We start from the raw sequence: 15,644 nt of genomic DNA, 5'->3' as shown, positions 1-15,644 counted from the left end.
GAGGAGCTAAGGAAAGTAGAAGCTTTTCCCTCTTGTAGGTCAGCAAGCCTGTTGAATCTTTCCAAAGGTTACTGAGTCTAGATGATGCTAAGACCTTCTGCTGGCTTCCCACTGCACTTAAATAAAACCCCAACCCGATAGACCTGGCCTTACCTACTTCTCTACCTCGTCCACCTTCTCCCCCTTGCTTACTCAGCCACACTAGCCTCCATTCTGTTCCTCAACGGCACCAACCTCACTCCTGCCTCAGGGCCTTGGTATTCGCTGTTTCCTCTGCTCAGGGTTCTCTTCTCCCTGTCCTCACAGCTGGTTGCTTTTCTTCATTCAGGTCTCGACTCAAATGTTCTCTCTTTGAAGATGCCTTTTGTGCCAACTCTTATCTAGTATGGTGCCCTTCTCCTGCCTCCCTCACTTTCTATCTACTTACCTTGTTTTATGGCCCTTAGAGTCCTTATTACTCTCTCAAGTTATCTAATTTGTGTATCTCGTTTCTTATTTTGTGTCTGTCTCCTTTACGAGAGCAGGATTTTACTCTGTTCACCTATGTATCCCCAAGGCTTAGAACAGTGGCACGTAGTAGGTGCTCAGTAAATGTTTGTTGAAAGCCTAAAAGAGGTCAGAGGCAATCCTGGTCAGAGGACTTGGAATGTTGTCATCTTGACCCTGTCACAGCAGAAAGGGGTCCTGACCAAGAAGAGTCAAGACTCAGACTGATATGCACCCATTAGGATAGACAAGTGTACCTGCAGCCACTGAGAGGTGGCCCAGCCATGCAGCCAGGTCACAAGAGCCAAAAGACACTACAACAGCCGGTCATGTCCAGGGCAAGGAGTCAGCATCTGAAGTCTGAGACAAGGCCCTGGGGTATTCCATCAGGGGAAGCATAGTGACAGGGGGGTCAGCAGGCAGTTCACCAACAGACAACAGGCTCTCAGCCCCTCGGGTGAGATTCGGGGTCAGGGCATTGGGTGAAGACAACTAGTGAGAAAACACAGCCCTAACTAGGGTCCTAGGTAGGCTCCAAAGACTGGGATCCAGACAGAAGCCAAGTGCTGAGAACCAGACTGGGGGGCTGGGCTGAGCCCAAGGCCAGGTTGGGGTAGGGTGGGGGATTAGCCGGTGCTGGAAGAAGAGGGCTGCAGAGCCAACCAGGCAGGCTCAGACAGGCTATTTGTTTGGGTGAGAAGCGCATCTGGCATATATTACCCTTTGCTGTGGGGGACAGGGGCAGACTAGAGGAGAGTGCTCGGGGGCTGTCTGCCTGGGTCCCTCTCCCCACCGGCTTCCAACAAGAGAGCCGCCTTAAGGAGCACCTCCCAAGCAAAGAAATCTACCCGCGGCTGTTGTAGACAGGCCTTGATAGCCACTTTTAGTTACTTTAACAATTGGACAAGGGGCTTTCACATCCTAGGACCAGAAACATAAGAAATACTTACAGGACTCCTTCTGGAGAACCACCAAAAGCTCCCATTGGCTCAAAAAGCAACCAACTGTCCTGCCTGATGCACGGGTCTCCCCAACCTTGGCTCCCCACTAGGGCTGCACAGCTGTCAGTGGGCCAGACTCCCAGTTGTCCTCCTGCTCAACCCCAAAGTCATTCCTGCCTCCCTACTTTTGTACCCTCCCCTCCTCTTTACCAATCCAAATGTTACACTTCATTCAACATACAAAGTAAGTCTAATTATTCTTCAGTGACCCCTCCCTGATGTTGAGTCCATAATGCTCTCCACCCCCATAGCACAGCCTTACACTTGGTAAGCTTGTTTAATTTTTGTTCTCCAGTAGTTTAGTGGTTACATTATTCCCACACCTGGATCAGAGGGTCTTTGAATGTAGGGGACCAATCCTCCTATTGTTATGTTTTCTCCATAGCACCCAGCAAAGATCTGGGGGCATAATAGATATTTGTTAGCTTGAGCTCTGCCCTCTCCAAGAAAGGGCAAGGGAAAAAATTCCACCTTTGGTGTCAGAGACTGCTTGGTGAAAAATGGGAATCCGGTTCTAACTACTTTGAGGCAACTGGGCTCATGGGGCAACCTATACTTTCTATTTTTAAATTTGGGGAAATAAGGAGAGAGCAGCCTACTCTCGACATCCAGGGAACCTAGGAAATATTGGTGAGTCAACGTCTTCTTTCGAGACTTCTCTATTCTGCTGCCTGCATTGGTGCTCTAGAAAGACATATCTGGCCTATACCTCCCCCACCTTCTGGGTGTTTCTGCCCACTGATGACACACCGAATAAGAGAATGAATTAGGTCTGAAGAAGTGCCTCAAATGATGAGAATTCCAGGTGGCATAGACGGCTGGTAGGGAGTGTGCCTGGGCACGGGCATATCATTCTATAGTAGGGCAAGCTGCCTCTTCTACTCATCACAATCAGAAACGTCTTCTTGGAGGAAAGCAAAACTTGAAGGCACATGATAATCTATACAAATTTTATTTTAATATCAATTTGTATGGAAACAAGCAGGTGTCAGCATTATGCAGGCACGGAAAAAAGGGAAAGAAAAAATTCCAGTGATAATTGATCTTGTATTTACACCATTTGGTTTCAACAGGGACAGGAAGTTTTACTGTTAGCTTCCTGTGGGAACTCCAGTTTCTGCACCTTCCCCTGCTGCCTTTCAGCATCACGATAGAGCAGGGATTTCTGAGCCTTCAGTCGGCAAGCCAGGCACATGAAAATTGACTCCACGTTCTGGCTCTCTTTGGGGTCCTTGGCCGACGTCTCAAACAAGAGCATGTTGTGGGCATCGGCAAATTTCAGGGCTAGGTTGGAGGGCACCTGGATCTGTTCCCTCAAGTCACACTTGTTGCCCACAAGCACTTTCGGGACTAACGGGGGCACAGCATGCCCATTGCACTCTTGGATCCACATTTTGAGGTTGGTGAAGGATGTCATCTTGGTGACGTCATAGACGAAGACCACTGCGTGCACATTGCGATAGTAGTGCTCGACCATGCTTTTGCGGAAGCGTTCCTGACCTGCTGTGTCCCACACCTGAACCTGGAAGATACAAAAACCCATATTTGGGGTCAGCAAAGGAAATATGAATGAGTGGGAGAAAACATGGTTCTGCGGCATTATAAAAATGAGGTGACAAGTCCTGACACAGGAAGTGGTTCTTTGACAGACTGGCAGAATGGACTTCTCAAAGTATAGAGAGAAGGTTCTTTCAGAGTTTATAAAGTTTTTCTTAAGATTTTTAGCTGAAAATCTTGACTTGAAAAATCTTAAGGTTTTTAGTTGAAAAACTGGGATGAAAATTGGTCAGCTTTTCTGGAGGGAAATTTGGTAATATTACCAAGAACGTGAAAAATGTTCAAAACTCTTTGAGCCTATAATCTCACTTCCAGAAATCTATACACAAGAAATAGCAGAGATGTTGTCAAAATTCTGTACAAAAATCTTAATTGCAGGGTTATTTATACTTTTTTAAAAATCAGGAAACAACCTAAATGCTCCCTAGGAGAGGAATAGCTAAGTACATGTAGATATCTATACGATGGGCTATTATGCAGCCATTAAAAGTGTTTTTAGGGGCTGGCCCCGTGGCGTAGTGGTTAAGTTTGCATGCTCGGCTTCAGCAGCCCGGGGTTCACTGGTTCGGATCCAGGCACGGATCTACACACCGCTCATCAAGCCATGCTGTAGCAGCATCCCACATACAAAATAGATGAAGATTGGCACAGATGTTAGCTCAGGGACAATCTTCCCCAAGCAAAAAGAGGAACATTGGCAACAGATGTTAGCTCAGGACCAATCTTCCTCACGAAAAATAATAATAATGTTTTCAAACAACAAATGGTGGAGGAAATGCTCACAAAATATAAGTAAGTGAAAAAGTAGGGTATAAAATTTTTCATATGCTATGGTCCCAATTTTTAAAAAATATTCAACAGACATATGCATGAGAAAGACTGGACGTGTACACACTAAACATTAATGGTTATTTATGGGCAGTGGGACTATAGGTGATATTTATTTTCTTCCTTTTTTTCATATTTTCTAAATTTTCTACTGTAATAAACATCACTTTGCTTTGGGGGGTTTTGCATGACTTTTTAAAGAAAATAGGTCAAATCTCATCTTTTAGCTCAATTTACAAAAGTTCACTTCTCATAAGTTCACTTCTAGAAAAGCTTAAACAAAGTTCCCTTCTTTGTTATGTAAAAGGTAATTTAGCTCGCTGGAGTTTTCTTCTGCATCTCAGCTTTTGGGATAAAGGCCAAATTATGAAGGAAAAACGCTGATATCAGTAACATATACAGAGACAAAATTCCAAAAGGAGACTCTGGAGTCAACACACGTTCAGCCCAATCTATTTCCCTTTATATATCCAAAGTCTTGGACAAGAGAAATTCATACTCAGAATGATGGTCCCAAGGCCCTATACAATTCTCAGTTATCAAAGCAAATTTGATTATGGCCACTAATTGACTACTATGGCTCTTAAAACAAAGTATCGCCTTTATTTGGAGTTAGCAGTCAGTAAGTATAATCTAGTAAATATAATTGAATCTCTTTGCTGAGTAAAGATCTTACACGGCCCCAGAGTCATCATGCTGAACATCAATTATCATTGTCCAGGCTCCCCGTCATCTCCTCTATGGACGCGGCTACCACGTTCCTTTAGCACGACTCTCAAATTCACCCCTTCTTCTATTTCGATTTTCATGTCCCTAGGTCAGACCCTCCTCTTCTCACTCCTAGACTACAGCAGAGTGTTTTGGATTCTAGATGTCTTCATTCCAATGCTGCCTGCATACTGCTTTCAAACTAGCCTTCCTAAATCCCTGCTTCAGGAAATTATGGTAGCCCTCCACTGCACGTAGCATCAAATGAAAAGATTTCTGTCTGCCATAGTTTGACCCCACCAACCTGGTTTTGAACTACTCATCTACGCCTGGTTCATTCCCTGTGCTGTCCCTTTGGTCCTGCTAGTCCCCCCTTCCCCTACAGAATTGGTTGTCCCCCATGGCCCTATCCAAATTTCACCCATTCTTCAAGGCTCAGTTCATGCCTCTACCTTCTTCCTAACACCTCCCCCAACTTCTCTTCAATTCTCTTTTCTTGCCTCTACCTTCTTCCTAACACCTCCCCCAACTTCTCTTCAATTCTCTTTTCTTAGGAATTTCTATTGCACTTTGAGTCTGTGCCACGCCATTTAGATTATATTTATTTGTTCTCTAATTGTTTCGTCAGTGCTCTTGGCATCTCTCCAGTTAAACTGTAAGCGGACTTTTTTCTGCATCAGATCACTCGTCATCATGGCTGTCATCATCCTCATCCTCAACACCAAAAAGCACTATTGGCCTGAGCCACCAACACTACAAACAGTCCAGCATTCTAAGTATCTGCCAAGGTGATTTCAGAGAAAACGTTCGACTTTGGTTACACAGAAAAACATAAGTCCTTGAACACTGATTTGCTTTGGCAAGCAAAGACAAAAAAGATTTTCATTTCTTCCACCTCTCTAGTGCTCTGAGCAGGAAGAAAAGGAGAACAGGCCAGGAAAGAAATGGAGGTCGGTGGGAAGAGAGCAGATAGAGCACAAGAATATCATTACCACTCGGTTCCTGATCCCCACCCCCAACCCCAGTAGTCCTAACTCTTGCCTCTGAGTAAGGCTGAATCCCCACCAGCCCTCAGGCATGTGGCAGATGCTTTAACACCATGAGCTCAGGACTCTAAAAATACCTGCCACTAGCAGGAACACGGGTGGGAGTGTGTGAGGTGTTTGGGGCTGAGTAGGTTGGCTGTTTGGCTTTTTTTTGGCTTCAGAATTGTATACACCGCCCAAGCTGCCGGAACTGCAGGGAGGGCCCTTTCTGCCGGCGACCTTTGCCTTTCCAATGCTGCGGGGAGCCTTGAAGCTTTCATTTGGAGGCTCAGAATTGAAACTGTAGGCACTGCTCCCATTCCAGCTCTTTATAAACGCCAATCCAAGGCCTTTGCACTCCTGTCTGTGGTGAGACGGGAGCCAGGAAGCAGGCTGCTCACAGCAGAAAATCAGAAGGACCGATGGCATGGCCTCGGAGTCATCACAAAGGGAGAGCACAGCTGTCAGGCTCACTAGACAGACAAGCGACCTCATTTTGTTTGGGGGTTTGGTGTGCATGTTCTCCTTAGTATCCTCATAAACCCCCGGCCCCTGCCAGACAGTGAAAGCATCTCCTTCCCCCTTTGCAGCTGGCTCTCCTCTCATCCATTCTTCCCTTCCTGTGGGCACTGCATCTACGTGGTGGCCAGGGCTGACTACCCCTTAGCCACATACGTGCTCCTCAGATTCTCTTTTCTCTCCAAGGGCCAGTGGCGTGTAATGGAATCAAACCAACTCGGGTGCAAATCTCTGCCCAATCATGTACTACTAGTACACGTTAGGTGTTTAGTACATGTAGTACTAGTTAGGTGTCCTTAGGCAAGTTGCTTACTCTATCTTCAGTGTCCTCCCTCCTCTGGAAACCGAGGACAACCACAGCAGTCTTGTAGGGATGCTGTGAGGATTAGCATTCCTTGTAAGTACCTGACACGGTGCCTGATACACACTCTCCCTCCTGGCCTGAAACCTCCACCATCAAGTCTGGCCTGACAACTCATTGAGCAGGAGGTGCTGTTGGAAACGCAGCAGTAGCTTTGGAATTGGGAGCCCTGGGTTCCAGCTCCCCCGCTTAGTAGCTGAGTAAATGACTAGGCAAATGAAATAACACGTGAGAAAGAGCTTTGGCAGAATATAAAGTGCTCTGCAAATGTTAGTTGTTGCCATTGTCTCAGAAAGCCCATCAGCCCTGTCCTGGTAGCACTGCTCCTTGGATCTGTTGGTTCTCATCCTGGAAAGCACAGAAAGCTTGGCTTGTTGATGATGAGTTAGAGCCAAGGCAAAGGCAGTCAGTGGGGAGGGGGAGGAGAGAAGAATGCCAGCAACATGCCATGGGTGGCTGGGGGTAGGCCAAAGTGACGGGGATGCTGGAGGAGGGTCGAGGGGCACAGTGTGGGGAGCTGCCAAAGATAAATCTAGTCTTTTGAACTATTTTCCTGGGGCTCCCACTGCCTGAGCAAGCTTCAGCAGATCCCCCACCCCCTGCACGTGCTCTTCGCTTACATGAGTATTTCTTTTCCCTGGGGAATATATCTGGCATCTTTCTATAGATGAGACATGAATGTCCTTTTGTTGGAAGCTGGCGGGGGAGGGTAGAAGAGGAAAAAGGGAGACAAATACATCTGTAACCTTTGGAGGGTGCCCAAGTGGATGATGGGAAAAGTTTAAAACAAATCTTTTCTTCAACTAGCTGGACTGTCCCATCTTCATCTAAGATACACACACATAAGGCTGACACAGAGAATGGCAAAGGAGGACAGAGACAAAGAGAAACTCATGCACAGAAAGAGAGGCAGCAAGGCAGACAGAGAAACACACACTGATAGATAATTAACCATTAAGCTAACTGGCAGAAGAGGGAAGCTCAGAAGCCCTAAAGAAGACATGATGTCATCCTGACTGCAGGCAGCTTCTGAGGGAACACACAGCTCAGCCCCTGTCCACTCGATAATATAACACAGGTAGGTGTTTTTCCAAGTGATCAGCAGAGGACGAGAAATCCACAGTCCTGGGCGGCACCTGCCCACAGCCATGGCTGACCTGCAGTTTCCTGGTCCAGAGGGATGGACCAGAGGGGGTACCCAGCCTGTGGGAGAAACCAAACTAGAGGCGGGGGGGGGGGGTTCCATGAGAATTTACGAAGAATGGTTCAAAAATTAATTCTGAGCCTCCCCTCTACTACTTCCCCCATCCCATCCCCCACATACAGCTACTTGGCATTTTCCAGTGCTTTTAGACGGAGACAGGTTCAATATGAGTTAGCTAAACCCCTAGGAGACAGACACACAATGGTCATTAAGGGAAGCTCCACCTTTCCTTTGGGGGTTGGGGGATGCCTCCACCCTTCCTAGGCTGATCTCAGGAAGGAGTGTCAGCTTGCCCATATGCTGTCCCTCCCTGTCCCTGTCACAGGTAACTGCATGGGTTGGATGGACCATGGGAGTCACCTAGAGTGGGGATTTATATGGAAAGAGCACCTGGAAGGGGATTAGGAGACCTGAGTTGTAGGCCGGGCCCTGTGTGATCTTGGGCAAGTCACTTTCCCTCTCTGAGCTTCAGTTTCCTATCTGTAAAATGAGGACGTTGGATTAGAGATTCTCAAGGTCCCTTCCATCTCTGAACATTCTCTCATTCTCACGCCCAAGGTGAGACAGTCAGGGTGCAAAACATAAGACTCAGGTACTCAGTTCAATGTCTGGAGTGCAGCTGAAGGAGACAGCTTGAAGGCTCCTGGGTCTTGGGGCTATAACCCTGGGCCCCTGGCCTAAAAGAGACCATAAGGCTGGCCGCCTGGCATGACGCCTTCCCCCGTGCGCACTCCTGATCCCGTCCCAGGGAAGGCAGGATAGTGAGATGGTGAAGTCCTTGGGGTCAAGGGTCAAAGACTGAAGCTCAGATCCATGTGCCTTTGGGCAAGTTATTTAATCTCTCTAATGCTGGTCTCCTTAGCTATAAACTGGGAATAATGATAATAGTCTTAATTTCATAGGGCTGCTGTGAAGATGAAATAGATAGCACGTGTAAAGTGCCTAGCCTGGGGTCTTTGTTTATTCACTAAATAGAAATAGTTGTCTTGATGTTCACATTAACCAGGAAACACTGTATTGTACATGTTGTGATGGGGAGGTGATGGGGACACATTGATTGGAGACACCAAATGGGGCTTCAAAGCCCTAGGGATGGCCCTGGTAATTAAGAGAGTAGCCCCAAATACGCTAAGTCAGTCATTCCCCCTGCAGGGGTTGACACATGTGCTACCCTGGGAGGCAGAGAGCAGCCCAGGAGAGGCCACACCCTGCTCTTGGACTGCGAGAAGAGCTCGCTGAGACCTCTCGACCACTCTCCTGTGAGACCTGGCATTTTATAGCCCGACAGCCTTCTATTGCTGGCTGTGGTCTAGGGCCACCTCAGCCTGTCACCCTGGACTTTTTGCCCTCCCCCAAAGGAAGAAACCTTTGGCAGTCATGTCATGGCATGGTTTTGGCACTTGTTCCTGGAGAAACTCCAGGCCAGCCGGAGTGTGGGGCAAAATCTTCTCCTGTCTAGATCCTGTGCTAGCTGCCACGCTCTGCCGTCTTCCCACAGACATGCTGGTCTTGCCTGGCGGCTTTGGCCCTGAGGTTGCAGCAGCTTTACAAGAGGCAAGGTCACCATCTCCCCACTCCCACACCCCACCCTGAGCTCCTTCAGCATCTGCACTCAGAGGGCTCCGCCGTGAGCCGTGTCACAAGGCTTTGCCCTCTTGAAAATATCATCTTCCCAAAAAAAGCCTGTATTAAGCACTTATCAGCACGTGGTGTTGTGCCGAGCTCTGTTTCCAGTGAATCACACTGTCACAGGCTCTGCCCCCTGGGAATCTGGAATCTTTGGCGGACTGTAAAATCCAGTTTGGCGAAGCACGGGGGTGTCAGAAGGGAAGGAGCCTTTTAACAAGTTCCCCGAGTCTATTGGGTGCTGACCCGATTCCCCTCATTTTCACCTCCCATTTCCTACTTTCTAGATTCCTCCTCTCCTCTCCCCCCTTCTCCCTCCTCCCCAGACACCCAAACACTTCCTTTTTCCTCCTTCTGAATTTTCAGTGGATTTATGGCCCCTCTCCTAAATCCTGAGAACTCTTTGGTTCAATGTGACACTTGATTTGAAACAAGTGATAGCATTAAATGTTAAGGGTTTTGAGGGTTTAAGAGCACATCCACAAGTATATTTCTACTTTTAAAAGGCATTTTAAAAGGCATGTTTTAGAATTTCCAGAATCTTAAAACCTTACATTAAAGAAATTAGACACACTAGAGAAAGTCTTAAACAAGCAAATGTCAACATAAGGGCCCCAGGACAAGATAGAGACAGATACCTGCTTTGACTTTAAAAAGGAAGCGAAGCAACTCCCCCCAAAATGCAAGCGGTGAAAAAGATCACTATTTCAAAACGGTGCCATATCTTCCCGACCCTGAGGCTCAGATGTTCTCAAGAGCCCTCCCTCACCAGTACCGAGCTGCCCATCTTCCTGACATCAAGTGCCTTGGCCTGGTTTCTGGAGCCATTTTAAAACCCGTTCATTTTAATAATCAAAGCAGTCAGGAGTCTTGCACAGTTTAGAGTGTTTCGTCATTCTCCCCAGTTACTCAGCCCTTCTCTCTACATCACTCAGAAGAGGGGCCTTGTGGTCATTCAGGCTGTTTGACCAGCAGGAGGGAGGTTCACCCGACAGGGGCCAACCACTGGCTCAAGAAGAGGCAGGCGGTGGGGGCTAGCGGAGTTGATCTTTAGCGCCCAGCGCCTTTTGAGGTGCCTTTCCTGCCTATAACCCTACCCCCCCGGCCGCTCCCCTGACACATGAAGCCACCCTTGCCATGTCCTCCCTCCCACCATCCTCTGCACATTGAAATACTCCTGCCCTATTCAGTTTCTACCTTTTCTGAACCAAAAGTGAGCACAAATGGTCAGACAAGAATATCTGTACTTAGCCTATCTGAGAAACTAATGAGCGGGAAGGACCCAGACACTTCCGTTGGCCCTCAGATAAGTTGCTCTGCATTTCGACAAAGGCCTGCTGCAGATAATACCAATAGAATGAGTAATGGGCAGTTTATTCGTTAGGTACCCCAGACAAATAAAGAAGATATCATTTGGGGGGACTGTTCCAAAAGAACAAGTTTTGTCTGTTATGAAGGGCTGGCAGGTGACTCTGTCTCAATTTGTTTAAAAGGGCTCATGGCTTTGTGCCAGAACCACCCCACTCCACCCCTATTCCAACTCAGCCCTAATCTTAACCATAAACTCTAACTTAAAATAAAGTGGCTTTCATTCTCTATGGATGGCCATCCTTTCCTCCCCTCTAATGCCTCGGGGCTCAGCCAAAGTGGGTTTTTGCACTCTATTGGCACCCAAGAGGTAGAAGAGGCCTCAAGATGTATAAAGTGCTTTGGGATCCATCCCACAGACCAGGACCAAGAGATGCCTCACGCCTCCCTCTGCCCACAGGTGCCGCTGCTCTCAGTTCAGGGTCAAGGATGGGATCAGACATGCCTTTCCTGGTGACAGCTGTCAAGCAGGGGCAAAGGGCATGAATGCAACCACTCCCGCCTGCCCTAAAAAACCGGGTGAGGTGGGAACCAGGCCACTGAGAGAGGCAAAGGGAATGAGGGGGTGCCGAGGGTCTTGGACTCAGCAAGCGGTGACACAGCCACGCGCTGGACGTTTACAATCTCTAGAGCAATGCCTCAGGCGAGGCCACCTCCCAGATCCCTCCCTTCCCGGACCTGACCATCTGAATCACCTTGATCTTCTCGCCCTCGATTTCCACGGTCTTCTCCCTGAAGTCCACGCCGATAGTGGCCTCAGTCTTGTCTGGGAAGGTCCCCCCGCAGAAGCGAAAGGTCAGGCAGGTCTTGCCCACGTTGGAGTCCCCAATCACGATGATTTTGAAGATGCGAATCTGCACGTACTGGTCCAGCGACGAGTCGAGCTCCAGGGACGCCAGGCCAGCGGATGAGGCGGGCTGCAGGCTCCCATGGCCCAGGATGGGCTGCGCCATCTCCCCGGGACCGAACCTGGGCCCCAACCCCCCTTGAGGGCTCCACACAAAGAAAACGGCCACGTTAGTGCGCTCGAGGCGAGCGAGCTTTGTGCGTGTGTGTGTGCGTGTCGGTGAGTGTGTCCGCGCGTGTGTGCGTGCGCCGGCAACGTGTGCGCGCGCGCGCGTGAAGGGGGTGCCTCTCGCCCCGGGCCCCCCTCCTTCTCCTCCAGCGCACCCTCCTTGCAGCTCCAAGGCACTAACACAAAAGCCAGAGAGGAGAGGAGAGATGGAGGAGCGTGGCAAGCCGCGAGCCTTCTCCTCTGCCTGTACCCTCGGACGGGACGCTCAGGCGCTCGATCCTATGATGCTCCCGAAGCCGCCGCCGCCGCCGCCGCCGCCTCGCCTTTGCCTAGACCCTCCCCTGCCTGACCCCAGAGGCACACAGGAGGGAGGAAACCTAAGGAGGAAAGGGAGGGGGTGGGGACAGCGGCACACACCACCCCGGGATGGTCTTCCTTTCTCCTTGTCCCCATTTATGCTATAGGTCTCGGGCTCCCCACCCCCACTTTCTTGGAGTGCACGGGGTCAGTGGGCAGGGAGCACAGCTGTGAAGGACAAAGAGAGCTGCACCCTAAGGCATCTCTGGAGCTCGTCAGCCTTGGAACAACGCAACTCGGCGAGGGTGGGGTGCGGAGCGAAGATACCTCTTTCACCTCCTTAGCGGCGGGCAGCTGAGCCGCGCCTCCGCAGCCCCCTCCCAAGCCTTGGGATAAAGGGATGCTCTGTCTTAGAGTAAGCAGGTGCACTCGCGCGCCCCAAGGAGCCAGGGAGGGCGCTGCCGGCCGCCGGTTGCGGGGGCCCGCGCAGCTGAGAAGAGGGAGCCGAGGGGAAAGGGTGTGCGTGTGGAGGGGTGTTACTGTTTCTGTCACAGACTTGCCAGATGTAGGGGGGCGCGTGCCAGGCGCCAACCTCCTCTCATCACACCACGAGCACCCATCCTCTGCATGTCCAGGAGAGTAGCTCCCATTGGCTGCCGGAGTCGGTTGTGTTTGTCTGGCCAATGGGGAAGGCCCGCCACGGGAGAGGGCCATACAGGGCATAGGAGAAGGGGGGAAGTTAGTGGTGGCAGCTCCAGCAAAAGGGGACCTTGTTTCCGGAGCTAACCATTACAGGCCCAGGTGGAGGGATCTTAGAATATGGCATAAACCTCACAGTGTCTTGCATTCTCGAGTCCTCCCTATAATCGTAAGACCTTCCAGAATGGTAGACTTTCAAAAGGAATTGGAAACCCCTTATAGGGTTCACCCCTCTGCAATTGAATGTAGAACGAAGTGGTTGGGTCTAATTTGCCAGAAGCCTAGATTATGCTTGGAAGCTGATAAATGAACAGAACTTTCTTACGGTATTAGGGGGCAGCTTCCCAAAGCTTACTGAGCATCACACATCTTGGTCAAGATCAGTAGTCCTACTGAAAGTGATTTGCAGGTTCAGAATTGTTTGTTTGAAATCAACTTTACTGAGGTACAATTTACATACAATAAAATGCACCCATTTTATGTTTACTTTTAAGACGTTATCGTCCTCCCACATATTTCATAGGCTAAGGTAATATTGACATATGCCAACACCGACATTTGAGTTCTGTGCTAATGCCATCAGGGTCGGGGATTCCAGCAACACGTGAGCTGCTATCTTATTTGTGTGTGAGGCTGAGCTCAGAAGAGACAAATGTGACTAAATCCATTCCTATTATGAGAAAAACAAATCAGTGCATCAGTGAGAGTTCTGTAAGCAAATTGGAATGCAACCGCTCAGCCAAGTCCGAGTTACTCAAAATGGCTGGAAAAATAGGGTCTTCTAGTTAATAAGCTTTTTAGCTAAGTTAGCAGACGTGTTTACAGCAAACTGTTTTAGCATATACGTGGGTCACCCATTTGTAAAACCCTAGATTATACTATTCAATATTAAAACCATTTTGAGAAGGATTTAACCTTAGTTGGCTAATCCAAAGTCATCATTATGAATACCAATTATCATCGTACAGTGTGAATAGCATTCATCATTGTACAGTATTTTGGTTTTTTGATTGGCTGATGTCTAGATAATAGTTTGCTGCATCATTCTCCTCTGTATTTGAAGCTAATGCTCCTGGTGATCATTATGTACAGAAGGGTAGCTATAAAAAGGGGGGGGGGTAACTATTAATCAGGCACATCCAGTAGGTAGAGGGGAAAGAAGCTTTGCCAACTCATAGCCAGAATTAATGCTAACTTTCTTGAGAGATATAAAAAAAAATTACATCTACATAGTAAGAGTATTTAGATGTATGCTTCCACCAAAAACTTGTCACTGAGTCTCAGAGTTCACATTATATTTTTAAGGTAGAAACACTGATTTCTGGAAATGTGGTATCTCAGAGTGGGCTCCATGCTCTAATAAAAATTGTTTGCTACCTCTGTGGGGCGAGATTTGGGGGAACTTCCACTTATATTTTTGGAGTCAGTTCAATGTGTGTACATTGCTTTTGCAAAAAGAAGGTGATAAATTACAACTTTTAATTAAAGGGACAGGAAAACTACCTCATTGTACCTATTGCAAAAATAAATGTGCTGTACAATGCCTTTTCTTTGTGTTAACTGTCAATCATTAAATGGTTGTCTTTCAAATATACCCAGTTGTGGGGCTGGCCTGGTTGTTCAGCGGTTAAGCGCACACATTCTACTTCAGTGGCCAGTGGTTCGCCGGTTTGGATCCCGGGTGCGGGCATGGCACTGCTTGGCAAGCCATGCTGTGGTAGGCATCCCACATATAAAGTAGAGGAAGATGGGCACGGATGTTAGCTCAGGGCCAGCCTTCCTCAGCAAAAAAAAGGATTGGCAGCAGATGTTAGCTCAGGGCTAATCTTCCTCAAAAAATAAATACAAATAAATAAATGATATATATATATACCCAGTTGTTTTCATAGGTACCCGATCATCATGATTTCCACAGCATGTTCCAAAGCCTCTTTCACCAACAGATATGATTAACTTTGTATTTAATCAATCCATGCTTATTATTGGCTTTTAGAAATAGCAATAGATATCCATGTCTGTAAGGCCTTTAAAATGTTAAATAAGTATAGTTTTTACCTTATTGTGGAATTGTTATTTTCAATATTTATCACCCAAAGCAGCCCCGGGTAAAAAGTCACCTATCGCCTGCACTTCTGAACATGAATCTATTCGTAATGAGTAGGAGAACCCTGGGTCATTTTCACCCAATAAATACTGCTTCCTGGGTTAAACTTCCTAAACAACGCTTTTGTAATTTCATTTTCTATCCCTAGTCCACTAAAAAAAATAACTTTATCATCTACAAGATTCAGGCCAAACTCTTTCGCCACTTCAAATCTGGCCCCACCATATCAACCCGCCTTTATTTACTTCTTACTATGTATTCTTTGCCATTGTCCCCTGAAAATGTGCTGGGTTTTTGTTTGTTTTACACCTCCAAGCCTTTTAATTTAAACAGCATGGTGCTTCCTCTACTTTATACATATTAGCTCCTTTAATCTTCATCACAACTCTGTAAGATTGGTAGATGAGGAAGGTGAGGCACAGCTACGCGACTTGCCCAAGCAGCAGAGCCAGGATTCAACCTGAGGTAGACTGGACCCAAAGTCAACGGTACCCAACCACTAAAAATATTATCTTTGGTCTCAATGTATTCATCACCTGAAATATTCCTCCTCCTCCACTGTCTACTTGAATTTTGCTACTCATCCTTCAAGACACTGCTCAAGCAACACTTCTTGCATGAAGTCCTTCCTTAGCTATTCCACCCCATACTCCGTTCTCCTGCTCTGGCACTACATCAGGTATTATTTATTATTTAAATGACCAGTATACGTCATATCCCCAACTAGACAATGACCACTTCCTATGCTTTTCATATGCCCCAGAGCCCCTTTCAAGGTATGGTTCAAGTGGCAAGCGCTCAATAAATACTTGTTAAATGAATATGTACCCAAAACCTTGAAAAAGG

General features: G+C 47.7%; 1 protein-coding gene across 5 annotated transcripts; it reads right to left on the bottom strand.

Moving 5' to 3' along the window:
- Positions 1-2,423: 2,423 nt before the first annotated feature.
- RAB33A (RAB33A, member RAS oncogene family) lies at positions 2,424-12,643 on the bottom strand. 5 transcript variants are annotated; one of them, XM_070258000.1, is made up of 4 exons: positions 12,552-12,624; positions 11,854-12,075; positions 11,379-11,676; positions 2,424-3,009 (listed from the first exon to the last, which is right to left on the bottom strand). In XM_070258000.1, exons 3-4 carry the CDS (start codon positions 11,634-11,636, stop codon positions 2,554-2,556), a joined length of 714 nt encoding a protein of 237 aa, XP_070114101.1. In that variant the 5' UTR covers positions 11,637-11,676; positions 11,854-12,075; positions 12,552-12,624; the 3' UTR covers positions 2,424-2,553. The 5 variants fall into 5 exon arrangements, with proteins under 5 accessions (XP_070114101.1, XP_070114098.1, XP_070114097.1 ...); XM_070257997.1 differs by having other exon boundaries at positions 11,379-12,075; positions 12,552-12,643; XM_070257996.1 differs by having other exon boundaries at positions 11,379-12,075; positions 12,323-12,609.
- Between the last annotated feature and the right edge of the window lie 3,001 nt (positions 12,644-15,644).

This window comes from Equus caballus, chromosome X, assembly GCF_041296265.1.
Source record: "Equus caballus isolate H_3958 breed thoroughbred chromosome X, TB-T2T, whole genome shotgun sequence".
Classification (NCBI taxonomy): domain Eukaryota; kingdom Metazoa; phylum Chordata; class Mammalia; order Perissodactyla; family Equidae; genus Equus; species Equus caballus.
This window is presented reverse-complemented; position numbering and strand designations above follow the sequence as displayed.

Bases quoted from the DNA above. Each gene is read 5' to 3' on its own strand.
- RAB33A (XM_070257997.1), bottom strand. From the start codon at position 11,636: ATGGCGCAGCCCATCCTGGGCCATGGGAGCCTGCAGCCCGCCTCATCC. The intron at 3,010-11,378 runs GTGATTCAGATG...TGTATCTTCCAG, and splicing joins TCGAGGGCGAGAAGATCAAG to GTTCAGGTGTGGGACACAGC.